The sequence below is a fragment of the Bombus fervidus genome, chromosome 9 (assembly GCF_041682495.2).
Source record: "Bombus fervidus isolate BK054 chromosome 9, iyBomFerv1, whole genome shotgun sequence".
NCBI lineage: Eukaryota > Metazoa > Arthropoda > Insecta > Hymenoptera > Apidae > Bombus > Bombus fervidus.
The window spans coordinates 14,610,324-14,638,173 of NC_091525.1; the positions used below are offsets into that span (position 1 = coordinate 14,610,324).

General features: G+C 35.3%; 3 protein-coding genes and 2 long non-coding RNA genes across 15 annotated transcripts in view; 3 read left to right on the forward strand and 2 right to left on the reverse strand.

Moving 5' to 3' along the window:
* Positions 1 to 12,794, reverse strand: part of Mitofilin (inner membrane mitochondrial protein mitofilin) — a 53,373-nt gene extending 40,579 nt beyond the window's left edge. For 4 of the 9 annotated variants that reach the window (XM_072011096.1, XM_072011090.1, XM_072011097.1 and 1 more), the window contains exons 1-10: positions 12,669 to 12,793; positions 12,221 to 12,306; positions 11,722 to 11,799; positions 11,291 to 11,503; positions 11,106 to 11,191; positions 10,832 to 10,939; positions 10,537 to 10,747; positions 10,039 to 10,450; positions 9,817 to 9,951; positions 4,712 to 4,940 (exon numbers count right to left, since the gene is read on the reverse strand). In XM_072011096.1, the coding sequence (XP_071867197.1) occupies positions 4,712 to 4,940; positions 9,817 to 9,951; positions 10,039 to 10,450; positions 10,537 to 10,747; positions 10,832 to 10,939; positions 11,106 to 11,191; positions 11,291 to 11,503; positions 11,722 to 11,799; positions 12,221 to 12,306; positions 12,669 to 12,722 (1,612 nt within the window). In that variant the 5' untranslated portion in view covers positions 12,723 to 12,793. Of the gene's footprint in view, positions 1 to 4,711; positions 4,941 to 9,816; positions 9,952 to 10,038; positions 10,451 to 10,536; positions 10,748 to 10,831; positions 10,940 to 11,105; positions 11,192 to 11,290; positions 11,504 to 11,721; positions 11,800 to 12,220; positions 12,307 to 12,668 lie in introns of all 9 variants that reach the window. The other 5 variants (XM_072011093.1, XM_072011092.1, XM_072011091.1 and 2 more) reach the window with 5 other exon arrangements.
* Positions 12,746 to 13,970, forward strand: Mrpl35 (mitochondrial ribosomal protein L35). Its single transcript, XM_072011103.1, has 4 exons — positions 12,746 to 12,841; positions 13,191 to 13,350; positions 13,450 to 13,590; positions 13,668 to 13,970. The coding sequence occupies exons 1-4, from the start codon at positions 12,811 to 12,813 to the stop codon at positions 13,900 to 13,902; spliced, it is 567 nt and encodes a 188-aa protein (XP_071867204.1). The 5' UTR covers positions 12,746 to 12,810; the 3' UTR covers positions 13,903 to 13,970.
* Positions 13,971 to 14,536: 566 nt separating this feature from the next.
* On the forward strand, positions 14,537 to 25,480 carry LOC139991181 (oxaloacetate tautomerase Fahd2a, mitochondrial). 3 transcript variants are annotated; one of them, XM_072011100.1, is made up of 8 exons: positions 14,537 to 14,805; positions 17,953 to 18,114; positions 18,622 to 18,657; positions 23,415 to 23,631; positions 24,179 to 24,513; positions 24,659 to 24,746; positions 25,013 to 25,082; positions 25,157 to 25,480. In XM_072011100.1, the coding sequence occupies exons 1-7, from the start codon at positions 14,666 to 14,668 to the stop codon at positions 25,073 to 25,075; spliced, it is 1,041 nt and encodes a 346-aa protein (XP_071867201.1). In that variant the 5' UTR covers positions 14,537 to 14,665; the 3' UTR covers positions 25,076 to 25,082; positions 25,157 to 25,480. The 3 variants fall into 3 exon arrangements, with proteins under 3 accessions (XP_071867201.1, XP_071867200.1, XP_071867203.1); XM_072011099.1 differs by having other exon boundaries at positions 25,013 to 25,480; XM_072011102.1 differs by lacking the exon at positions 18,622 to 18,657 and having other exon boundaries at positions 14,538 to 14,805; positions 25,013 to 25,480.
* On the reverse strand, positions 14,627 to 15,057 carry LOC139991185 (uncharacterized). The gene is made up of 2 exons (XR_011800753.1): positions 14,931 to 15,057; positions 14,627 to 14,829 (listed from the first exon to the last, which is right to left on the reverse strand). It is a non-coding gene; the product is annotated as an uncharacterized lncRNA (long non-coding RNA).
* LOC139991184 (uncharacterized) lies at positions 15,269 to 16,290 on the forward strand. Its single transcript, XR_011800752.1, has 2 exons — positions 15,269 to 15,664; positions 15,740 to 16,290. It is a non-coding gene; the product is annotated as an uncharacterized lncRNA (long non-coding RNA).
* Positions 25,481 to 27,850: the final 2,370 nt, after the last annotated feature.

Here is a 27,850-nt window from a genome sequence, read left to right on the forward strand (position 1 = left end):
ACAAGAATACACACGTGCTCCTTCTCCCTTTATTATTTATACACATTAACGGTTTCGTATATCAACCGCAACTCGCCCGTCAATCGTTCGACGCGATCGTTCCACGGTAAAAGCAGCTATCTCGTTGCATGATTAAGCCTGACGAGCTATGGCCTGTCCATGTGACGTTTCACGCTTCGAAAGCTTAGAAAATTGGACACGCTTCTCTCCCAATTATCGTTCTATTCTATCGTCTTTCAACTTTTCTTCGAGAGGCCGTTTCTTTCCCGTTTTCTTCCTTCATTTTCTATCACATTTTCACCATAGGCGTTTCTTCTTCTTTTCCTATCACGAGTCTTGATTCTTTCGTATTCGCCCCTATTTCACGTTCCATCCGCCTATCCATCTTCCCATTTAACCGGATCGTTCCATCCTTCTTTCGGACGTTATTCTTTCGTTACTCTCGTTTCTACTACCCCTGTTTGTCAGATTATTTTCGTCTGTTCCGTGTCTTCCACCCATCCAGTTTCCATCGTGCTTTATACCGTTTCGTGTCCCCTATCTCCTTTCTTTTGTCCGTACGTTCCGTTCCATTTCGCATTTCCTCTCTCTCTCTCTCTCTCTCTCTCTCTCTCTCTCTCTCTCTCTCTTTCTCTCTCTGTCTATGTTTCCTTTGTATCCTGCTTTTCACGTCACTTTTCACCATTATAATTCGTCCACTCTTTTTCTTTACGTGACATCTCTACTCTTTATTACCCCAACCACTCTCACCGTCTACGTTCTTGGCGCAAATCTTGATATCTCGATGATCCTCGCTCTTCTCTCTTCTTCTCCTTGTTCGCCCTTTTCCTTTCTTTATTTTCATTTTATCAGAGCTTTCTCTCGTTTCGCGTTCTTCGCCTTTTCGGTTACATGGTTCTCATCATATTCTTCACTTTCTGACCCCCGATTGAAAACCTTGCGGTGAAATTTATAATCCATATATCATCGTACATCAATTATATCGATTATATCAAGATACAAAAAATCTGTATACCAGAGTAACAGACGTTTTATACGAGTGAAAGCTCCCTAAATAAATTTCAACCGCAAAATATATTTATATGGATATAGTGGCGTTATACTTAAATGCACGAATTTCTCCAAATTTCATAAAATTGCAAGATGCAATTAACTGCCAACTGCGAGATCGATATATATTCGTTCTTTTCATTTTCAAATTACTGCTAGTACTATTCTAGTACTATATCTGCAAGCAATAAAATTTGCCTGACAGTAAATGGGTTAAAAGAAAACATAACGGCGAAAAATATATCAAGCGAAACTCCTTGAAACACTACTTCGTAATTAAAATATTAAAAAATGTAAATCCAATAACGTAAATTGACTCTAAAGAGAAAGACAATGCAAATAAAACATCGTATTAACACAACATAACATTAACCTTTTCAAATCGTTATCGTTAAACTCTCATTTTCATTCGTCCAATCTTTCATCTACGATCCGTCGTCCCTTTATCCCCCTTCTTTTCTTTAGTGTTCCAATATTTCGTTCTAACAATTTTTGCCCTGCTCGCTTCTATATTTCATCCTCTGTTCCCATTTTATCCCATCTTTCCCCCCCCCCCATTCCCACCCCTAATTCCTAAACGCGTGACCTTGTTTCGCTCTCAACGAAGCGGCCGACCAACGATGCAACAAAAGCGACAAAAGGACGGATTCCGAGCCGACCGAATCGATTTTCCGTCGATATGAACGCCAGTTGCTCTCTTTCGGGGCAAACGCAAATGAGCAAATTCATCGAGCGCGTAAACGACCGTGTATCGAAAACAATCGCTTCGTCCGACCGGCATTCAGATATATATATATATATATAATTGTACTACGGTCTCGAAACCTGCCACTATCGTCACACATATAACCGAATCTTAGTTTTGTGAAAAGTGCCCGCGTTACTTTTTACAATACTGTCGCGTACGCTGTCACGGACCCACACTTGTAGGCAAAATTTAGCGGTACCGACAGAATTTTTCGAATATCTGGAGAACTGGAAAGGCCCAGGGATAGGGGTTTTACGTATAGGAGAAGGTTTGCACAGAATCATGTCCCCGACGAAATATTAAAAAATTACCAAAATCAGCGAGGTGAGCGAGACATCGATATTTAAGCTATCGTATAATTGCTATAAATTGCTATACGATACATATTATTAGAGAAGAAGATGCGCATCCGATGTTTCATTTTTTTACGACAGTTTTCTATGCCTGATCAAATCTGAAAATAACGATGATTTACCGTTAGATCTGTAATACGTAGATAACGAGAGTAATTTTTAGACAAAGCGATACAATTTTTATAATAATAAATATAATTTCTATAATAATAAATTTGCTCCTTTGTAATTTTCCTTCTACTAAAAAAAGTTGTCTCGAGCGATTTATCTTCGCGCCAGAGTGAATCGTCCGTTCCATCGGTGACAGATTATCTCTCCTCTCACGGAACAAAAGAAGGGACTCGATTGGTTTGCGGCTCCTTCGAACAGTTCGAATCCGGAACCCGCCTCGATTAATCTTTACCGTATACACCAGCACCAGCACCAGCAGCCTTCTCTACACGCTCTTTAAATCATCCCTTTCCACTTGCCCCACCCACTATTATCGGCTACGAAATCGAATTGAACAGAACACAAAGAGAAGAAAGTGGAAACTTAAAATCACGTGCTTTGAATTCTCCATAGAAAGAAAGCTGCACTTGGTCCTGTTGTGCGACCGAAGAAAATAGCTTTAACGAGTTACGAAATCCTCGTTTTCCTTTCTTTTACTATGTTGTCTGTCGCTCTCTGACTCATATTTCATATTTCATATTTCAAGCTCTGTTTACCTCTTTTATTATTATTTATTATTAAATATCGTAAGAAAATGTAAATTTGCAACGCCTGACACGGTTACCTGGCTGGCCTTCGTCACGACCCGTCGGCTGTGGGAAGAAGAAGCGTGTCAACACCGTCGCGGTTTGGCAGGCCACATGATATACCTAGTATATTGCAGTATTCTTTGTGAAATGTTGGACGAGGTCGAAAACGGGCGAACGAAACTTTTACGTGTTTCCAATCCATCTCATTCATCCTTGAATAAACGCGGCGTCTCGGGCAAATCGGCATCCGTCTATATCGATAATAGATTATATTCCGCCAAAATTCGCTTAGACTATATTTCTTTTTAATAAGAATATTTGGGGAATGCGCGGTAACTCTTAAATAACAACTCGCAGCAAAATAGAAGAGAAGAGAAGAGAAGAGAAGAGAAGAGAAGAGAAGAGAAGAGAAGAGAAGAGAAGAGAAGAGAAGAGAAGAGAAGAGAAGAGAAGAATAGAGTAGAACAGTGCGAATTATAATTGCGACGCGTGCGTTAGTTAGGTGGTTGGACGAGGGTTGTAAAACCCATCTCTCCGCGTCCACCACCGTCTGCCACCGTCTGTTTATCGTTTTCGAACTGTCCAGGGAACTATCGAGCGCTCACTCCGCGCCGAAACTAGCCCGAAAACATTGCCATTATGCCGGCGCGACATAGTACCGCGGATTTATTGTCAGTCGGTACAACGACTCGTTTGGAAACATTTTAGTCCCATATCAAGTTGCACGACAAATCTTTAAAATCGCAGACATTCTTTGTAAAAAAGAAAAAAAATATATATATATATATACCTATTAATTTTATTCCTACCTAATATCTAGAAATCTAATATCTAGAAGGCTTAGCCTTTCGAGGAATTATATAGCGCAAGGCGCAAGCAGGCGATTTTAAACGGTGAAAACGAAAAATCCCTCTCGATAAGGAATGGAAAGATATTACTTTGTATTTCCAGTACGAAGCAGGATCTACGAATTACGATACCGGAATATTACTCGTAACAGAGCGGTCCTTTTCAGTTCGGTCACGTAGATGCCGCAGCAACATTTCCATGCTCTGTTTCTTTCTGACCTGAGAAAGTTACAGCGGCAATAAGTAAAACAGATTTCCCAGAAACTGCTCCCCCAGGTAATTTAACTTGGTTAACGTTTATGTACTTTATTGGAGAAAAATCCGGCACACACGCACACACGCACACATCTTTGAGAATCTTATAGAAATTTACAATCTTAATGAATATTTTCCTCCTTTTTAAACAATCTCACATTTATGTATGAATATAGCGAAAGGTTAGATTGATTCTCACGAATATCCAAACTAAAAGTCCACGCCAAGTTTAAAGGAAAGTTGAGAACTTTGCAAGTACGCGAACCTTATTAAGATGTGAATTCGATTGGGAAATTATTATCTCGTGGAATAAAAATCAGCTTATCGAAAATTTTCATTTTCTCCTGTGAAAAATCTAATTCTCATACAGCTTTGGATATCGATACTTATCATAAATGTTCTTCCTCGGCAAATTGAACATTTCAATACCCTATATCTAATTAAAATTCCATTAGAAAAATTTCCCCATGTGCCCCCAAAAAAATTTAACTTTTAACAACTCTTACATCTCATAAATTGTACAAGTATATACATATTTATCTTGTAGAGCAAAATGCCTGTGACCACAACATAAATTGTACATATAATATAATAATAAATAAATTATAAGTCATAATCATACATATAGGGAACGTAATATAACGCGTTTAATATAAACAACACATGTACGTGTATAATTGTTCATATTCTCCAAATTAAGTTGAAAGAGGCACTCACCTTTCAGCGCAGCTTCCAAACCACGTAGCCTTCCGACGATTGCAGCAAGCTGTGACTTATACTTTAACGAATCTTTCTCAGTTTGCTCGCTGAGTGCACGTTTCAGCTTCCTATCCGCTTCCTGTTCCTTTATCGCAAGTGCGTCCTGAATGTGATCGGTGTGCACCTGCCCTTGCAATTTCAGCTGCCGTCGTATCTCGTCCTCGAATCTTTTCTGCTCCTCCAGCAACTACGATCACCACGACGACAAAAAAAAGATTATAATCATTCTTCGATCTGTCTCCAACGATTTTCGTTTCTTATTGAACGATCCGTATCAATTTAGTCGTCCATTTATTTAGACATTTATCAAACTAAAATGGATAGAACGAGTCTCCAGCGAATATAATGGGCCATCGAGCGTGTTTTCCGTCGAAACGAAACGTCACACGTACAGGTGAAATAAGAATAAAATGAAATAATATAAAAATAAAAATGCTAGGGACGGGGGCGGGGGCGAAGGGCGGGAGGCAGCGAAAAAGTGAAAAATACGATTTCTGACACTTCGGCAGTGTTTCTCACACGTTACGCCGTGAAAATTAAGTTAAACGGACGACCGAACGCCCGCGTCAACCAGAAAGAAATTCGAAAAGAGCACGAGTTAAAAAAGAAAAAAGAAAATAAAAAACAGCCGGTACCACAGATAGGGATCGAACAAATCCGCTGCATCGTTTTCTAATCTATTTCGAAAGATGAGAACTGTCCGGTCCACGGTCGTCTGCCCGTGATAATTGCGCGGTGAAACAGAATCGAAAGAACCGTGCATATCTGAATAATTTCACACTCGTACAAAGCAACATCGTAGAATAATCTTCTCATAAAAAAGTCGAACTTTATACAACCGACTCTAAACGTCAGTAGCAAAATGCGTTTTACTGCTCTTGGAATCTGAGTTTGTTCCGTAGGGTCGTAACGCTACAATAACCACGTAATTTCCCATTATCTTCGAAACTTGCAGCTCCGAGTCCAGAGACAAAAGTTGGACGGAACCGATTCACAGATCAATTTCTTCTTCGAGAGTTGCTTAAACGAAATCGACTCGAAGGTTCGGGTTTAATAACACGGAATCGAGTTTTTCACGATCGATACGTATTTCCGACCCATTTCCGACCAACGGAACGCTTGAAAAGATATCCGGCAGTGATAATTTCAGTTTAACGGGCGATCCACCGGTGTCGATTTATATATAGCCACTTATATATAATATATATTATAGCCACACGATTTCGGCGACAAGAATGCACGAGCCGATTATTTTAATATTCAACGGACACCGATTCTCGGACCCGGGAACCTTTAAACTGACGATGGGAAAAGCAAAGAGAAGTTTCTCGGTATCTTTCGATACTCCATCTACGAAACGAATTTTCTTCGAAATCTACCGCGAAAGTGGTCGAGAAATTTAGACGTTTCAACAGTATGGTTGAAAGTGAAATGTCAATAAACTTTGACCAATGATGTTTCTTCGATGAAATTTCACGTTGAATTTATTGATTCAACGCGTCTCTTTCTAGATTTGTTGCAAAGTTTCGAAATATCAGGAGCGAAATATTCAATTTTATAGAAAATACAAGTTAAATTTGATCTAGTTAAGAAGCAAATTTTGATTTCGATTCACACTGAAATACATAATATATAATTCTATTAAATATAAATATAGAATTGTCACAGAGCACAACATACCAAATAAATGATAATGAGAATAAGATTGTCGTGAATATTCCTTATTTATTCTTATTATTTATATTCTTATTATTTTATATATTATTCTTATTATACTTATTATTTATTCAATTTGCGAATATTTATTGTACGTACTATAAAATAGATTTATCACATTCCCAAATATTTCAACTGTTATTTCGTAGGTAATTATTGAGATCCACGAGCAAAGATCAAAACTAATATCTGCTGTAACAAAATAAGATTCATTAAATTAATAACAGCCGTACAGCGCAACCGAAGCTAGGAAACAGATCAAGTAGTATCAAACCAAATGGAGTCAGACATTCGATATTTTGCAACTGTCCGCGTACTGAACTGATTATAAAATCCATTCAATAAGATCTCCATATTTTCTCACGGTGCTATAAAAGAAATTTCATTCGAAAAATAAGTTTTACGTAAAATATCAAAAGCAAAATATGTTTTATAATATTTAGAAAAGAAAAGAAGAGACATATTTTTATCCAAGGTTCAATATAACGTAAGAACATGACATACGAAACGTCCAAAGTAAAGTAAAGCAGATACTATTTACGATATCTATAGTATGAAAGAAATTTCTCTCTTTATCCTTTTTCTTTTCCTCTTTTTTCTTTTTTTTTTTTTTTTTTTTTTTTTTTTTTTTAATACAACAACGTACAGAAACATTTAAATTTTCATAAATATCTGCAATCTAATTATGTTTTAGTAAAGTATAGCGCATTTGAGCGCGATTTTCCAGTTTCGTTTCAGATAAGCGTCCACTCGCCCCATTCCCCCGCTGTTTAACCTCAATTTTTGACCTTAATTTGAACAACGTTGATCTATATTTCCAAGTCTCGTCTGCGAAATAAATCAGCCCGGAAAGAGGCAGAGCAGAGAGGGTTCAAATTGAAATCGCGTTACCGGAGAATTTTTCTCTCGACTATGCCTGTGACTGGCTCTAAATTATTCCACGCTGCGTCCATAAAGTCTGGATGGCCCATAACGGGAGCAGAAGGCACACACGCCGATCGATATCGTTCGAACGGGGCAAAAGGGGGAAAAAGATCGAAAGCGTCGTCCGATCTGTCCGATCTGTACCGAAAACAACGTTGATGCCTTCATCCAGGTTGCTACCGCAACACTTGTTCAAGACGATACATTTACGAAAAACCGGATGTACGGCCTAATCTACGTTGTGCCACCATCTACCTTAAAGATCGCTCGAAAGCCGCAGCAACAGCCTAAAAGATACGCTGCCTTCTTTTATATCGGTGCGTGAAGATGGAAATGAGCGTTTGACAGATACGATATATCGGCATCCGATATATTTATATATATTTCTGTTTGGTACCATTGACGTCAAAATTCAAGCCCTACGCGAATGTTTAATTCATGAAGGATGGATGTTTGAAACACGTGCAAACAAAGGAGAATTACAAAACACCTTTCCACATCCACAAAGGGTGTGGATGCTAAACGCTTGATACTAAAATTCTCGCATGAAAACACGCTCCGTGGTGATTTGTTGCTAAAGAAAACGAGGTACGTCGACTCTGAGCCTCTCGTTTACTGAAAATTGAAAGCCTTTGAAGAGACGCGTATAATGTTAACGCGAAGCTCCCCTGGACGGACAGAGGGAATACTTTATGCGCAAATGTCAAGTAACAATTTAGTAGGTCCACTCTTTCATCGCGATCAACTCGTCCACACCACTCTATAGCAATTTCTGTCAAAAATTCTCTCTTCCTGTCGTCCAGTCTACCCTATCATCCATCTGTGAGGTCACGTTGACAATTATTCACGACTACCTACATTGCCAGTTTCACAACTTACATATTCTTTCTGCGATCTCCCAAATCTTCGAATAAGACCGAAAACAGCGGATTCTCGGCTGTGTGTTAAGTCCTCGGCGGAATTTCGAAGTCGTTCGAGGAAGAAATGATCTCGTCGATATTACAAATCGTGTCCCGATCGATCGAGCAGCTTTCAAAGCTCCCAAATCGACTTGAGTCTCTCAGTTCTCGGAAGGTTTATATTTTCGATTTTACGAGTCGCAACAGAAGTCGTCGTTACAATAAAAGAAATCCTGACCAGGGACACTTCATTCGCAACTAAACTGTTTCGCGTGGCTAGATTACTTTTTAGATTAAACATGCGATCAAATGAAATGAGATTTTTAATATATTGCAAATTTTTTTTTCTTTTTTTTTGCAAACATTCGCATTATATTCATAGAAATGTACGATTCATTAAATAATAATGTCTTTTGAAACAATTCTAATATTTTTAGAATTACAGGATTCGGGTACATGGCATTAGAATTTATTTCCTCCTTAAAATACGATACCAAAAACTTAATTAGACAAATTAAAAAAAAGAAAAAAAAACGAATTTTCAAGACCCTCAACAACAAATGTTTCAATTGAGAGTAAAATATGTACAACGAAAATAATTAAATAAACCAGTATACGTCAGCGTGTAGTCAGCGTACGTCCAATCGATGCACTATCGTCCTAAATTTTCTCTATGACCCAGTCAGATCCGTTAACTCGTATCCCGAATGGAATCGAGGGCAAACTCCGAAGCGAACTCCGAAGAGAACTCCGAAGACAACTATGATGATAGCAAGTCATAGTGATTCCTCTGAGCGAGAATATCTCGGTGTGACTAGGCGCGTGTATACCGGATATACTGCAAGGTTAGTCTAAAGAGATAATATTGCCTGCCGCTAGCAAAATATTGGCGGCATGCCAAATGGAAATAGATAAAAGGCCCGAAGGATGGCGAAATCAACCCTCCAACTCTCTTTCCACTCATCATCCTTTACCAAATAGACAGATATACGCCCGTATACGTATACAGAGATACGAGATACGTAACATTTTCCATATGCAGTCGCACATAACGACCAAAGTGTGCGACGGAATGTGCCATCGGAATGTGCTTTTTCTAATATCACGTTCTATCCGCTTATAATCACGAAACCGTGTATACCCACCGTTTACTTTCACGTAGCAGCTGCCGATTCAAACTCTCTTCGTACTAATTTATTGTTACCTTGCGGGGATTGTTGCCGACCGTGTCATTACCTTCACGCGTATTTCGTTAATTTCCCACGAGAGGTTGACCACATAATTTTCAAACGGACTACGCCTGAGAATATAAACTTGAACTGCACGATATTACGCGCGATAATACTATGATTTAATATTTTCTTCAGTCTCGTTGGAAAGTTTTGCGTTATTTCTTCCAGATATGCGATGAACGAATTAACGCGACCGTGATACCATACCACAAACGCATACACTCGTGCGTTTCATTTCGACATAAGACTCAACTATGTATATATACGGAGATTACGGAAGTAACTCTCTTACCTTTTTGTTAAACTCGTCCTGAAGAATTTGCTTCTCCTTGTCCAGCTCGAGGCATACCAAGGCGTCGAGTCTTTCCTGAGTCGCTACGTCGCCCGATGATCTTAATGCTGCCTTGAGTTTGCTCTCGTTGACCGTCTATAACCCGACAAAATATAAAACACTTACCGATTTTTACACTCGAGTATTTGAGTGACTTATATAATACCTTACACTAATATTTACCCTCATTTTTTCCAATTCCTTTTGCAGACCATTCACTTTGTTATACATGTGTAGAACAAATAAGTCAAAAGCGTCTTCGTCGATGGCCAATTTTTTCTCGTGAATGTTGATATCGGGGAATAGTATCTGGAGTTCTTCGTTGAGATTTTCACGGGCAGTTCTGACTTGCTTCCAGTAACGCTCGGCCATATTGCCACTTTGTATTTCCATTTCGTACTTTCGCTTCGCTTCGTCCACATCATCTAAGATTTTCTTGATATTTCTTCGAGCGGCAGTTTTCATGTGTGACGGCGCCTCGAATTTAGGGTCGTCGATTAAATTATACATCTTTTTCAACGAATCGAGTGCTTGATTGGCGTGGTCTTCCGCCTCTTTAATGGCCTCCCTCCTCTTCTCCGTTGCATCCTTTAGTCTAGAATTAATAAATAAACGTTTCTCATTTAACAGAATATACAATTACTTTGTTATTATAAAGTAGTATGTATGAGAAAAAAATACCTGTTCCATACAGAGCTACCAACGGTGGCGTTAACACTTTCTACGACTTTTATCACATCTTGATTGTAATCTTGAATAGCACACGCTGCTGTTTGATAAGCTGCGATAGCTTTGGACGCAGTTTCGCCAGCGGAAGTTTCCAGTTCGACCAGATTTACTGGCATCAATTCCTCCGATACATCCTTGGCAGGTGGCTGAGGTTTTTCGGCCACTGAGAACATAGCATGTACGTTCATCTCCTGTTATATAGAAAGATAAAATTTGGTCACATAGAATTACACGTTTAAAGACCTACCGATTTCGATTTCTTCTCCTTTTTCTTTACTTAATCTTATTTCGGTATAAGGTTCGTTATTAGGTGGTTCCTTCTTATCAATGAGCGGTACAAAAACTGGCTTTGGTGCTATAGTACACATGTTATTATTAAATGTTAGTAAGCAAAATAGTAATTACCTAGTTCCTGTTCTAAATAAAACAGTTCTCTTTATGTAGCATAATTCTATATCTAAGGCGATTAAAAAAACGAAGGAAAGGAGGGAATCGGGTTAGGAATTATTAATGGGGCTCACGTATATAATCTTCAAGGTTCGCGCAATCTAATCTTTTCTGACCTGATTCTTTTTGTGATTCTCCTCCAAAAATGGCACTTAATAATCTAAAATAAAAACAATACTTAGATTATTCCCGATTATTACGATATAATTTACGTTATAATTTATACCACAAATTCAAATACTAATAAAGTCCAACTTACGTTTCCTTTAACGATTCAAAGAATGTACGTATGAATTCAAAATAGGATGATTCCTCCTGAAAGATGATCTGAATTGTTTTGTCCGTACCAGGTGCCCAACTTTCAAGATTTGCACGGAATTCCGGGTTATGCTTTGCGTAAAACAACACACCCGATGCTCCTATTGCCACGGCAGTTAGAGTTAACAGTGTTCTAGAGCCTCTAGTCTTCTCGCTTTAATAATAAACATTGCAAATCAGATTATACTTATTTAACAAACAGGAAAGTTTATTAATTTGCGGATAGAAAGCTTATAATCATTTACATATTTACGCTACATTCTATAACATTTGTTTTAATTTTTAAAGACACATTTCATATTCAACATTTTTTTAATGAAAGGAGATCATAATTTATTATGTAATACAATGTAACAATACTCTCGTATAAACCTTGAATACCTCTTTGTTGAATCCGTGGAATACCTATGTCCAGATATTCTGGATACAAGCTCCACATCCTTGGAAAATCTAAAACATACGATGCACACGAAATGACACGTTGAAATATATACAAATTTATTTATTTATTTATTTGTTTTCAATCCTCTAATCGGTATGAATATATATCACATGATCGTTCAAAATGTATAATTACATAATAAATTTGCTCTAAATGCTAATGTAAAGCGTCCAAATAAGAAATTTACTGAATAGAATATCATGTCAAATATAACCTAACCTGCATCTAAATGAGAGTTAAACTCAAAATACACATATGTGGATTGGATGGCATACGTAAAATTCCATTTGATAAAATGTATCACGTAAGGATTCAAATAGAAACAATAATACAAAGTATTCTTCTCTTCTAGAAACAACTCAAACGATGACAAGTTTGACAATTGTAGAAATGTGTTTAGGAAACAGGCGGAGAAATCAATTCGCTTACCTACATTCCGGGTCGTATTTAACTCGTGCACGTGTCTCGTAACATCTAGTTGTCAAATACAGCCTAGAAGATCCATGCTTTTTGACCTAAAAGACCAACAGTGGCGATGAAATCGTCTGGAATTATGTAAGCTCCTAAATATAAGCCATCTTGTCACACGAGGCGGGCAACCTTGGTCTTTGCAGGAATATTCACTGACAACTTGCGAAAACATCGTCATCGTGTTACGATCACGATTTCTCATACAGATCACGAGTTATATCTTCCCAGAATAGCAGCAAACAACAACGAATTATTAAAATATTATCACAGGAGACAATCGCGACAGTAATGTCTAATAGCATAATGTGAGCGACAATTTTCTATAATCTTTTCGTATTTTTCGTTAAATCTGTGTAATACAAAATCACCAGGCTCGCACAAGTACAATTTCTTACTTTTTACTTACTTTACGTACCCTATTTAGACCGTTGCACGGAAATTTTAATGCAATTCGGAACATCTTTCGGGTGGCCGGTTAGGCAGCCAAAGGAAAAAGGGAACGACGGTACAAAACAGCTGGTTACCGACGGAACTAGAGGAAAAGAAGAATGTTGCGTATTCTTAGTACCGCTATTCGAGGTGCGTGATAAGTATTTCCTTATGAGTTCACTGATACTGCCCTCATCTACATCGAACGATAATTCGGTGGCTTCATTTTAAACTATTATTCGTTGAAATTCGATAGCTCGTTGTGCGATAATCATTGCAAGCTCATGCATTATAGGTTATGTTTGATTAGATCAATCAACCATTTTGATTCTCTGACAAACGGAACACGGTGGAATTGAAAACGAGCGCGGTTATAAAACTGATACGTATATGTCTACCAAACATGTCTTGTTTTACAATTTAAATTAATTTTATCATGAAATCCTGTGTCTTGATTATTGTTCATGTAATTAATCTTTATCTTATATCGATATTTCAGATATTGTTTTGCGAGCCAGTGTTGTCAATGTGACAAGTTCTTTGATCCCTAAACAATGCCCTGTTACACAATGTATTCAACATAGGTTCTTTGGTGCGTTTTCTTCTACAATAAATAAATGCAACGATGTTGGCAACACTAAACAAAAGCCAATATTTGGGTATGTACACTTATATATATATATATATATGTGTGTGTGTGTGTTACATAACATTAATCTGATATCAGTCATTGTCAGTCGTGTAATTAAACTTAACAGCAAGATACAAGTTGACAGTGTTGTACCTCCAACGGTAGTAACTACAACAACTCCTGCAAGAACACTTACAAAATATTCTAGGAGGAAAGGTAAAAGAAAATCTGTGAAAGCTGTGCTTGATAGATTCTACAGATTAAATTGGTAAAATTTCAATATGATCTAATATTGTAATACTTACTCTTTAGTATACTACGCAATACATGTTTACTTAATTATAGGGGCATATGGATCAGAACTTTTGCTGGACGTCATAGAAAGTTGTGGAAAAAGTCTGAGAGAAAAAAATATAGACTGAGACAGCATGTTTTTTGTAATGCAACGCAATCTACTATGTTAGACAAAATGGTAACAAGCTATTGGAAAAGACCGCACTATTATGTAGATGATCCTTATAACCCATATCACAAACGTGAAGAGTTTCCTTTCACAAGAACCAAACCAAGACCACTCTAGATAATACAGTTTGTATAAACATTGCTGAAAAGACCTATATTTGGAAATAAAAATTTTGTTTCCGTGTATGTAATTTCCTTGAAAAATTTAATCATTTAAGAAATTAATAGAAATTTAAGAATTATTCCAGTTATATTATGTAATCATTCAATCTCAAGTGATATTACGTAAACTGAATAAACCTCGATTATAAAAGTTTCAAGAAGCATAACTTAAGTAAATAATGGTTAAAATCTTAACAGGTTGACTATCATAATGGTCACCAGTGACCGCGCTTATCATGACATCCTGATGATCACTGGCGGATCAGCGTTAAATATTTTAGAGTAGTTAAAATAGGATGAATATCATTGACTAAAATAATTTTTTAATAACGTAAATAATTAAGTAACATTGTTACTCAAATAAAAGTTGTATTATGTTATTATATTGTAGCTCTTAGGACAGGGCATATATACATAAACTCATGTATGGTGAACACGTTAATAATTCGTGGCCTATTGAATCAAAATCAGAATCAAATCGATCTTCGGTTAATTTTGAAAGTGAATCACATTTTATCGGGACCACGTGGTTTCCCCGTGCTATAACTCGACAACGCTAGAGTGGCGCAATGTGTTCAGTTGCAGTTCGTCTTTCGCGGCGAGTACTCTGTATTTGTTTTTGTTCTCTGGTGATATCCTCGTTTTTCTTTCCACGTCTAGGATCAATTCACAACGTTGCGTTTTTATCGAGCCGATAAGGATTTTTATCGGCAAGTAAAATGCCTTTCCGTTGTAAATTGCGTTTGATTAGCAGATTCTGCTTGGCCTTTAAAAACTCGTGTACCGAGAAAAGCAATTCTCATTTCGCTGCTAGCATAACCAACAGGAACTTCTCTATCAGTGGCACGGTCAACATGAGGTGAGTCGAAACATCTAACTACAACTTTAATCGAATTTTTAATCTGGTAATAATCTAAAATAGCTTCTTTTGTTCTCTTTTTTCTTTTTTTGTATAAAACAATTGTTTTATTACAATTGTTTTACATTTGGAGCAATACTCTGAAGCGATGGAATTTGGCGCAATGTTTTTTATCGGCCTATGCTTTACATGTTTTCTGTTTACTCTTTCAGACGCGTCTAGTTTTAAGCGAATTGATTCGCCCATTCAAAAATGGCTCGCGGTGTTAATAGACACTGTTACGTATTTACTTCGAGATAATATGGTTTACTTTGATTCGATGACTTGTTCAATAGGGACAAGCTTGCCAAAATATAAAACACGAATGTATATACAACTGATGTGTTTTAAGTGTTTTGGATACTATTTAGATAATAATGTATTAGATAATATATAAATATGTATATATAAATATGTATATATATATATATATATATAGTATCGATTTCTAAATCAATAGGGCCGTTTACCGGTTAATCGTGTAGAGTCAATTCATTGAAAAACACGATAGTTTATTTGATTCAAACACCTGAATACATTCGATTAGATGTATAATTATGTCATCGGCACTGGACAGATCTGAATTTATACGTCCGCAAGGCTCCTTCCACCCTGAACTTAGTCGCGTGTACATATACACATGCCAAGGAGGGATTCGATACGTTTGCGTAAATCGACATCATTTTAACACGCTGTTAAACTACTTATACTGCAGAGATCTCGGAAAGAAATCTCGCGAGATAGTACAGGAGCTAGGATACTGCTCTCTATCGCTCGCCATCACGCCATACTATTATTTTGTTTGTATATGACACTTTTGGTCAATACGCGTGCTTAACTTTAAGATTCTGTTGAATTTATGAAAAACAATCAATCAGGCCCGCATTCCTTCCAGACGAATTCTTTCCATCTTCGTATTGTACATGAAACACCAATGATCCACGCGGAACCTTTTGTTCGAGTCGTATGATATTTTAGTTATAAAAAGAAACCAGATTGTGAAGTACTTACTGATATCACCTGTCGGTACACAATTATGGCGTCTGTTTGTACCTCGTCGGTATATGCACATCACAAATTCTTGAAATTTGCCCGACTCTACGTTGTATCGTGAACAATAATGCCAGAGTACGCAGTTACTTATTGCGATTGCAATAAAACAAAGTGAAACATGTTCTGTTTTAAAATACAGTTGAAAATAAGCGTATAATATATGGAATTATACAATAATTAATTCTACTACATTCTTTTAGCTATTTCTCGTCCAATCGTGTTTTCTAGCGTTAAAAAATTCGTAATTAATACATATTTTATTACAATTTTATGTTAAAATCTTTTTTAAATACAAGAACGATATTTGCTGGAATTGTTTACTGGAAATAAAATGAGATACTGTTCGTTTCTAACTATCTGTTGAAAATAAAATGAGATGTTGTTCGTTTTTAATCAATGTTGAACGAGTCGTATGATATTTTAGTTATAAAAAGAAACCAGATTGTGAAGTACTTACTGATATCATCTGTCGGTACACAATTGTGGCGTCTGTTTGTACCTCGTCGGTATATGCACATCACAAATTCTTGATATTTGCCCAACTCTACGTTGTATCATGAACAATAATGTCCGAGTACGCAGTTACTTATTGCGATTGCAATAAAAGAAAGTGAAACATGTTCTGTTTTAAAATACAATTGAAAATGAGCGTATAATATATGGAATTATACAATAATTAATTCTACTACGATTTTGAGCTATTTCTCGCCCAATCGTGTTTTCTAGCGTTAACAAATTCGTAATTAATACATATTTTATTACAAATTTTATGTTAAAATCTTTTTTAAATACAAGAACGATATTTTCTGGAATTGTTTACTGAAAATAAAATGAGATACTGTTCGTTTCTAACTATCTGTTGAAAATAAAATGAGATGTTGTTCGTTTTTAATTAATGTTGAACGAGTCGTATGATATTTTAGTTATAAAAAGAAACCAGATTGTGAAGTACTTACTGATATCATCTGTCGGTACACAATTGTGGCGTCTGTTTGTACCTCGTCGGTATATGCACATCACAAATTCTTGATATTTGCCCGACTCTATGTTGTATCGTGAACAATAATGTCAGAGTACGCAGTTACTTATTGCGATTGCAATAAAAGAAAGTGAAACATGTTCTGTTTTAAAATACAATTGAAAATGAGCGTATAATATATGGAATTATACAATAATTAATTCTACTAGGATTTTGACCTATTTCTCGCCCAATCGTGTTTTCTAGCGTTAACACATTCGTAATTAATACATATTTTATTACAAATTTTATGTTAAAATCTTTTTTAAATACAGGAGCGATATTTTCTGGAATTGTTTACTAGAAATAAAATGAGATATTGTTCGTTTCTAACTATCTGCTGAAAATAAAATAAAATGTTGTTCGTTTTTAATTAATGTTGAACGAATTTAAGATTCACATTCAGAAATTGATTAATTTGTTATCGTCTTATCGTCTTATCGTCGTTTATTGATAACATTTTTGTTGAACAAATATTTATCAATAACTTTTACGCATAGATTTAGTCGAGTTGCATTCAAAAAGAAATATGTTTGATTGAGAGCTGTATTTACCTCATTGAAGGATTCAGTTAATATTCTTATTTAATCAACCTCTTCAAATAATCCGATAATCGATTTTCGTTGCTCAGCTTTCCAAGATCGACACAAAAATCGTGCTGTTTATATGTTATAAAATATTACCTCAATATTATTGTTTTTCATTGTGAGATCAAACAAAAACATTTCCACACTTAGAAGGATTCTAAAGAAAGAGAAGGTAATGGCATTTGTCCTAGGAAAATTGATAAATTAGTTAATTTTATGGATATGAATTACTTCTATTTATTAGAAGTTAAGTGCAATCGTTCAGATAAGTTTATTACTTAGATAAGTTTATTTGGATATTTGCCTTTTTGGCTGATTATTAATTAATGGATTTATTATTTTCATTGATTAGATTCTTTGATTAAATTCTTTGATTATTCTTTAGTGGACATTATTTGGATCATAAATAAATCCATTATTATACACATATTTATTCTTCATCTTCCATAGGTTTGTGCAATTCACCGGCAAAGATGGTGGACCTCAGCATCTGGGGGTGCAACTTGTCCAAGGGGGTGACATAATCGCCGTTTCCGCTGTGGACTCGCGAATTCCTAACACAATGAAAAAGTTTTTGGAAGGTGGCGACGACATGTTGAAAAAAGCCAAAAGGTAGGTGTGGAACGATTCAAAATAATCAAGAGGCCATAATAATAAATTGAGCCGTTTTTACGAACTATCACGCTGTACAAATGATGTAAGTATATCGAAAAGGAAGAAAAACAGATATCATGTTGAGGGACACGTGATAATTTACACATAAACAAGTCGCAGCTGGCTTAGAAGAAGAGATTATGATGGATCTTCGGTGGGATAACTGAACTTTTTGTGTGTATGTTACACGAAGATTAATTAAAAGTTTCTAAGACATGGTAAAAAAAAAAAAAAAGAAAAAAAGGGTGAACGTATGGTTATTAGTTAAAAAATATCTGAAATAATTTCCAGAATATCCAGAATTAAGTTAAAAGTTGTTGAAAAATTACGAGGTATAAAGAAAGAAAAGAAGAAAAGAATATGTACTCGTATATACTTCAATGTGTACTTCAATAACTACATTTGACAATGAGATTCTTATTACGATATTCCGTTCGATTTCATAGTTGATCATTTTGTTCCCAGGGAAGACGAAGTGAACCTGTTGACCATGGTAGAAAGGTTTGTGCCATTGAAAGAATTCAGTGTGAAAAAGATTCTTTGCGCATCATTTAAGCCCCTCTAAATTAAGCTTCTGTAAGATACCATTAATCCATAGTGTCTGTCTTTTTCTCTGCGTTTATGTAAACAATTCCCCATTGTTCGTACTTGTATATAATTCACATATCATACTTATTTATTCTTTACTTATATTTTACAAATGTAACTATAATTCTACACATGATATTTCAGAAACATATTTATACGTAGATTACAATTTTGTATTCTACAGATGAATATGTTTGAAAATTTCAAATACATTCTGTATTCTGTCTTCAGAGAAATCAATTTTTATTACTTTAGAAGTAAATGCCTTATTTTTTAAATATATACGTAGAATGCTTTTTTAAATACTTATGTATGTCAAATTTAATGGTTTCAACATGTACATGGAATACTTCTTTTAATACGTACGGATGTTCCCGGGACAGCCTTTTATACACCTGATGTATTGCAGATATGAAACATTTTTTACATGTGGATTGCATACTATAAGGAGGATATATTTTTGATAAACAACAAAAAGACTAACCCAAATTCAATAATACATCGATGATATTCGCTTTTAATTGAGTTATAACGGACAGTTTTTGCTGCCTTCGCGTATGTACTCATGCACGTTTAACGGTGCCTTTTAAGCTCGTCTAACTCTCGTTTATAAACATAAGATAAACGGCCAGTGGTCGGCAACTAAACTGACACATATGCTACCACAGACGCATATCTATAGACAGAAATACACTGTAGTGGTATTGGTAGTTTTTAGCGAATATCTTAAAAGATAAGCGAGTTTACTCACTCTTTATATGTATAGGAAAAAGTTATTGAAAATATCGATTTCTACAATGTATCCAAAAAATCATTGAAATCGGACGATAGGCAGTGTTTCTATAGTCTCACGTAGTTTTCTTGTAGGAGGATGCGTAGAGAACATACGGAGGTTGTTTCTTTAAACTGAACTATATATCTCTGTTTTTACATATATATGGATTCCTCGGAACGTTCCAAGTCGAAAAGTGTTAAGGTACGATATTAAAAAAATTAACAATCCGCGAGATATTTTAAATTAAAATTCTTCGTCCACTGTTATCGGCAAGATATAAAAAACGTTGAAGATCTGTTCCCCGAAATTTTTATTGCTGTGCTGAATATGCAGTATTGAATAGTATATAATTTTGTAATCCGTTGTTTAGTTTTTATTACTTTTTAAAATAAGCTTTTTGTAATTTTTTCCATTGCCATTTAATTCCGTACAGCATGTATGTACGTATGTATGTAGATATGATTGATTATCAAGTATCTAATTTCACCGAATTACATCGCTAATTTTTATTGTAAAATGTTGCTCTATTTTCATCAATAAACTGTATCATCATAAACATCTATAAATAAACTTCAAACAATGCTACAAAATTTAGATAAACTGAAATTTGGATTCTCGACGTTATAATTAAACTTCTGTTATTATCGTCAATTCTGTATATAAATGAAGTCGCTGCTAGGCATGTATAGCCATAAAAATTATAAAATTTCGAATAGTTTGTGATCTTCTGTGATTATCCGTGATCTTACGTGATTATACTACGCCTGTGTCTCTTTAGCTTTTCTTTTATTAAGCAAAATTGATATTCACGAAGTCGCGGAGTCTGAAAATTAGGGTCGTTTTTTCAAAGAAATGCTAGTTGATGTGTGACATCTTCATGGATCTTAATCTTTCATAAAATTTGTTATTCTTAAATTATCGTATAGTTTATTCTGTATGCATTTGAATTGTGAAATTCAATGAAATTCAATGAAATGGAACTCATTGAAAAAGAAAGACTGACTACCCTCCGATGTCCATGATTTTTGGGGATATGTTGTAAAACTCAATTTTCTCCTATAACTGGCGGTCTCGCTTAATCTCCGAGATATTCGCAAAAAAACTGCCGGTACTAGCACATTCAATTCTGATTATAGTTTTTGTGCGTCTGTGGCAATGTTACTATTGGTTGTCGACCGAATAAAACGACATCCACACTAAACCTATATAAACTATAAACAAAAGATAAGAATTACGTTCGGGTTACATGTTATTTTGTCTGGCGGCTGGTAATCAATACCGGCATATCGCTGCCATAGGCACAAAACTATGGACAGAGTTCACTGTAATGGTACGGACAGGTTTTTGCGAATATCTCGAGAGATATGAGATGAAATCGCCGGCGATATGCATAAAAAGGGTTGTTCAAAACGTTGATTTCTACAACATAGTTAAATATATATTTAAATCAGTGAGGACGTAACACATTAATATGTTCACCAATCGAGGAATAGTTGGAAAATAATTATGCGTATCATTGCGCTCTGTGAAGTAACAAGGTATAATAATTAAGGACGATAACAGTATATTGTGCGAATGCTGCTAATCTTCTCCTACAATTAGCGAGGATCAATCTTCATTTGTTTATATTCCACATTCGTTTTATCTCATTGCTGAGCCTGCCTATTGTCCCTTTCTATCACAAGGCAGACGACACAAGAAAGCGCTATCTTATCCACTGATTGATCTTGCAACACTTGATACTTATTATAGATAACAGCATGTGGAGATTCAACTTGCATGTGACGATAGTTGTTACGCTAAAGCTGCGTAACGGTTGCGTACAACCGTTGCGTACCATCGTTGCATGCGTATCTATCTGTATTCCGTATTCCGTATAGAAACTGAGGATTCGACTTGTCGCGAGAAATAGGGTCTCAGTTCCACCCGTGTTTACAGCCAGTTTACCTCTTGTGCTAGTAACGCATTCCTAAATTTTTGTTTTACACCAATCGGAAATACTTTTTCTTTTTGCATACCTTTTTCTATCTTAATTTTCAATATTAAAAACTAAAAAAATACACGGTATACATAAATATAGCTGAACTAATAGAATAACAAAAAACGTTTCAATCATATTGAACCAAAAATTAATAAAGGTGAGATATGTCCGCGAGATATGATTAGCTGGTCGCGTGTTGGGGAGCCCGGCGGAGGCGGAGGCGGAGGCGGCTCGTCTATAAAACGACGCGATAAGCGCAAAGAATTGATCCCGCTCATGTCGAACATGGTCGAAAACTATTAAGTGACACTAAAAAGGTCATAATTTTGTACTACCTAAAGCGAGATTTAATTTTATTTCCTATATATATTACGAACATATAACTTTACTTTCTTCGATTCATTTTTCGACTTTACTTTTCGAGATGTTCATAAAAATGCTTTTGCTAATTTTTATCTCAATGTGGGTTAGGTTTGGGTTATGTTCGGATTATGTTTACTTCTGAATATGACCATATCTATAATAATAAATGTGTTTGTGCCGCGATATGGTCATATGTCTTATATTTCAACTTGTAAACAAGGGGGGGGGGGATAAGAAAGAAACTCAATTTGCTAGCTTAGCCATCCGAGAGCCACGAACACTTGTACATATAATATCAGCTTTTCGCAGATAAATTTTTACGAATGCAATGCCTGTATATTTTTTATACTAACAGTCAGGGTATTCTTCGTTATTATTCTTCTTAGTAAAAAATATTAAAGTATAAAAAGAATTCGATCGTAAAACAAACACAATAACCATCAACAACAACCATCGTTGCTTGATCTCTGTCAAACATAGAAGCGCATGCAACTAAGATGTCAGTTGTACAACAAAAAGAACTCCATTAAAAGTACTCTATTCAATAGCCACTGCGTGATGCTAATACCAACAGACAAATAAACAAACAGGCAAAAATTACCAAAATTATTTTCATTTTGAGCCTGTTTTGTTTTGTTTTGTATTATTTTATCTTTTTCTTTCCTTTTCTTTTCTTTTCTTTTCTTTTCTTTTCTTTTTTATTCAATGTACGGACAGAAATCATACTCCTGACAACATGTTTGAAAATCAATTGAAACGAAGGAAGTATTGAAATACATCGTGTCTTGTCTTGACTTTTCTTACTTTTTTTATTGTGCGCCTTTTTTTTTCTATTCTTATAACTTGTTAGTGTTACAAAAAATACATAGTCGAAATAGTAATTGGACAATGATTAATTACGTACCTGTATTGATATAATTCAGTCATTGACAAGCCAGTCTTTACAACCGAAACTATGTACATAATTAAATAATTTCTATATCCGTAGATGTGCAGGTAGACGATGAGGTTGCTTAAGCTAATCTGAGAAATTATTCTTGATCTTTTTCCTTAACCGGTTGCAGGTATAAAAAGATAATGTATGTAATGCAGTGTGACGTTTGATGTTAGTTATACGCAGGTAGAGTTGAGAAAAATATCGTTCGAGTAACGGATATCTAATGAAACTCGATGATCTGTAATCTATGCCATTGAACTCTTATTTCATTTCTGGAGGTATACAGTCAATTAATATTTTTATGGTCTGGTGCCTTTAGAAATTATGATAAATGTTTATCTATTTCGAAATTAAAGTAAATGCCGTTTACTTTAGCACATGTAAGTTTAGTTACATGAAATTTCATTTAGAAATAGTAATAAATATCAACAACCGGGGGCATTTCTTCTTTAAATTTTTTTAAGAAAAGGAAAGGAGAAAAACTAGAGATAAATAATAAATTTGATCATAATTGGATAGAAAGGTAATCTAATTAGAACATAGCCACTAATTCTGCCATCAGGAAATGATTCCCAAACGTATCTCCATGCTAAACATTAGTTTAACTATTGCAGAATAGTGGCAGAAGGACGCAGCGTGATACCAGAAACGGATGTGACTTTCTTGGCACCAGTTACAAAGATGGACAAGTTGGCGTGCGTTGGTTTAAATTATAGTGGCCATTGCGAAGAACAGGGAGTATCGCCCCCCGAGTCCCCAGTAATTTTCAGCAAATTCCCTAGCAATATCATTGGACCGCGCGATAACATCATGCTTCCGCCGATCTCAGAGGTAGGTTCAGGAACGACGAAGAAAACGCATTACCGAATTTACATTATTCTTGCGTAGCCGTGATCGTTTCTATATTTATAATAGTAGAGATGATCAGGTAATAAAATTAAACTTTCGAACTAATTATAGAACAATTCGCGTGAAAAAACAAAGTATCGGTTTATCGATCAATCATAAAAGATTTTTACTTACTTTATTTCACCTACCTTATCAATCGAATTACTTGATGCACAAGAATAGTTACTACATTCATAAGGAAGTATATAATTTAAATATTGGTCTGCATTACAATATATGTATGAGATAGCAATGGATAAAATTGATTTTTGAATGTTTCGAATGAAAAACGACGAAATGATCGATAGGAGCACCATTGGTGATTGTATAATGAGCGAACAATTATAAAACTATCAAGTCCATGCAGAAATGATACCGATTCTTATCTAATCGTGACGGTTTACCTAACAACCATCTGATGGTGTTATGTAAAATATTAAACACAATGTTGTCCCATATTTATTTATTTCACTGGTGATTATTTTGATAGAAAGTTGACTGGGAGGCCGAGCTGGTGATAGTAATCGGCAAAAAGTGCAAGGCATTGAACAAAGACGAGGGAGAAGAATGTATTTTTGGTTATACGATAGCGCAGGATATCACAGCGCGAGATTGGCAAAAATCAAAGAGAAACGGCGGTCAGTTTCTACTTGGTAAAGCTATGGACACATTCTGCCCCATGGGACCAGCTATTGTTACCAAAGAAGCCATTTGTGACATTAACAATCTTTCAGTCAAGACGTGGGTGAACGGTGATATTAAACAAGATGGAAACACAAGCGAATTGATCTTTAAACCTCACGAAATCGTCGCATATATTTCACAGTATGTACTAGTCAAGAACATCTAATATATCTGTATTATTTTGTGTAATACGCTAATTTTACCATTCAAAATTTGTTAACTTGATTGTTCCATCGAATGCTTTGTGTTTCTTTCAAGGATCTTACTATGTAATCGTGTGTTTCAGATTTATGACGTTATTACCAGGAGACGTGATTCTAACAGGCACGCCAGCTGGCGTGGGATTTGCCCGCAAACCACCTGAATATTTACAGGTACCTGGCTAATCAGTCGATGATCCTTTTTACGATATCAAGCATTCAAGTATGGATATATTTGAATAAATCTTTCCCCTCGAACGTAGTAAAAGTAAGAAAGCGAAAATATACCCGTAATATGAAATCGAGTCGTAAATAACCAATTTCCGCATCTCAAATTCTTAACTAGGATCTTAATATCGCTCGTCGACGACAGCCATACTGAAACGATTAACTTTACGTTTGTACGATATTTATATACTTTTTATTGAATTTGCTTTTAGCGCGGGGACGTCCTAGAAACAGAAATAGAGGGCCTAGGTCGTCTGAGAAACAAAGTTCTCTGATCTGGCGGCGAGTGGAACATGTTCGTGGGAAATGTACGGGAGAACGGATTCACCTGAAGAATGACCAAACGTACATTACAGGAATGAGGAACCGATGTCACAGGGCCATGGGCAAATCGCGATTTCATTCTGAACTGATTTAACGCGCGATAACACGAGGAAGGAACGATATAATATGAAACTGATGTCAGTTTACAAAAATAATAATAATAATAATTGAAAGAGAGAAAAGTTGGAGATATATCGCAATTTTCTTTAAAAAATAGTCCAAGCCTAGCCGTACGCATTCAAATGCCTCGATAACAGTATACTTCTCATCGTGCATCGTATTTACATACTTTACAGATTTGTACAAGTAGAGCGAGATTGTCTCTAAAAATATAAACTCGTATGAGTGATTTTTTAGCAACCGATTGTTTTTTATTGACCTTTATGAATTTGTATAAAAATATTTTCTGACAAATTCGTCCGATGATGATTCTCGTGAACTGCTTCTTGTTCCCGGACTGTTTGATACGATGTTATTGGAAAATCAATTGTAAAATTCTGCATTACTTATTTCTTAATAAAAAGTTTCCACGATAGTCAGAGTAGAAACTTGGTATTTTACAATTTGTCACATGTTCTATAATAATAATGTGATTTTTCTGTAGATACCCGTCCACGGGACGATCGCGGTGTGTGTATGCAATTTCTATATATGTTTATTTATTTGTATACGTGTATATATCGTTTATACGCGTTATAATTCATTAATTATTTACGGAGGCAAAGCATCAGGGGAAACATTAATTCTCTTTACTCGAAAAATCCATAAGGCGGGTTATCGATATGCTATTAGGGATTTTAACGAGTAGGCAGGTATAACGTTTAATTATTAACGATTTTTCTAACAAAACTTTAATGTAATGTCACTGTATACAACGATTGTTAATAACGCGGTGGGAATTTTATAATTACACGGATATTATATGAATAGTGATTAACGCTAAACGAGTCCTATTGAAAGGAATGATACGGTACCAGTAATAGAATAGAATTATATAGAAATATAGGAAATATGGTGATAATTACGGTGTATTTATTGTGTAAGCATTGATAAGAATTATGACGCGGTACGGAGACAGCCGTGAAAGGAAAATATATACGCAGAAGATCGAGTGGGAGGAAAGAGAGAGAGAGAGAGAGAGAGAGAGAGAGTGAGAGTGAGAGAGTGTGTGTGTGAGAGTGAGAGGGAGGGAGAGGAAATGATGATCGAATGATCGCGTTTTGTCAAGTAGAGTTGCGTTCACAAACTGCCCAAACACTCCGACTGCATTTGTCGGACACTGTTCCTGGATCACACGTACAGCTACAAGAGCTGTACAAGCGTGATCGTTTATCGGCAACCTCCTAAATGGTTGCACTGCGATCTCTCGCTATTAGTGTTGCCTATTGTTTAAATACGAGTGCGTAGATTTATACTTATTAGCGTTGCGTCTCAAATTTCGGGAATTTTCAGAATTTCCTTTTTTAAATGGTAGGTTAATTGAAACTGCAGATATAACGAAGCACTTTTCGCGTTTGATTTTGAAAATTTTCTACTTCATAAACATTAATAGTAAGTTAGAGTTGCGAAACAAGAACATAACATTTAAACCATTAATTTATGACATTTAAACTATCACTCAACAGCATTTAAACTATTACTTTATAACATTTAAGTTATTAATTTATAACATTTAAGCTATTAATTTATAACACTTAAACTATTCATTTATAGCATTTAAGCCATTAATATATAACAATCAAATCGTTAATTAACAACATTTAAGCCATTACTTAAAAACAATTAAGGCAATAATTTGTAATATTTAAGCCATTACATAATAACAGTTATGCCATTAATTTATAACAATCAAACAATTAATTAACAACTTTTAAACCATTAATTTATAACAATCCAACCAATAATTAACAACATTTAAGCAACTAATTAATAACAATTAAGCTATTAATTTTTAGCAATGGGAACATTAATTAACAACATTTAAAACATTAATTTATAACAATCAAACCATTCTCCAAGGAATCAATAAGTCTCTCGCTAATAGCCTAATAGATCGTTTGATAGATCTAACGAAGAAATACCTAATCGCGATTACAGCCAATTAATTCATATTATTCGCTACATAATTAATATCAGTATCACGATGCAGGCGGTATCGAAGAAAAAAAGCCATTTTATGTTACAACTATAACGAGTAAATTTACTTGTTTAACTTTAGAAGAATTAAAAAGGTACCTGACTTTTAAGTAAGCATTAAAGAAGAATTTTAAATATCGGACACAGTGATGTAGGTGTTATTTAAGAAAAAAGAACATTTTCTTTTGTAATTAGCACGAGTAAATGAACCAATATCGATAATATAATATAATGTTTAATATGAATTTTATCTATCTAATTATTTAATACCTTAACACAGTAACGTCATCGACTACCGTTAGGCTTTGTTTCCCTTTCTGTTCAAACTAACTGATAGTCGAAAACTAGTATCAAAGAAGTGTGAATATAGTTTTAGCTTGTAGGAACTATTAAAACGATAAAAATGGATATCGTATTAAATCGTTGAAGGCGCCTATTTACGATAAAAATTAAGAAATTGGTCAATGTGATTTTGTGATAATGGAAAAACCGTCCTTTGCTTTGTCAAAATATCGTTACCCTTTGATTGACATCTCGATACTTTGTAAAGGTATATAAGGGACCCAGAAGTGGCGCGCGAGCTCTTTAGC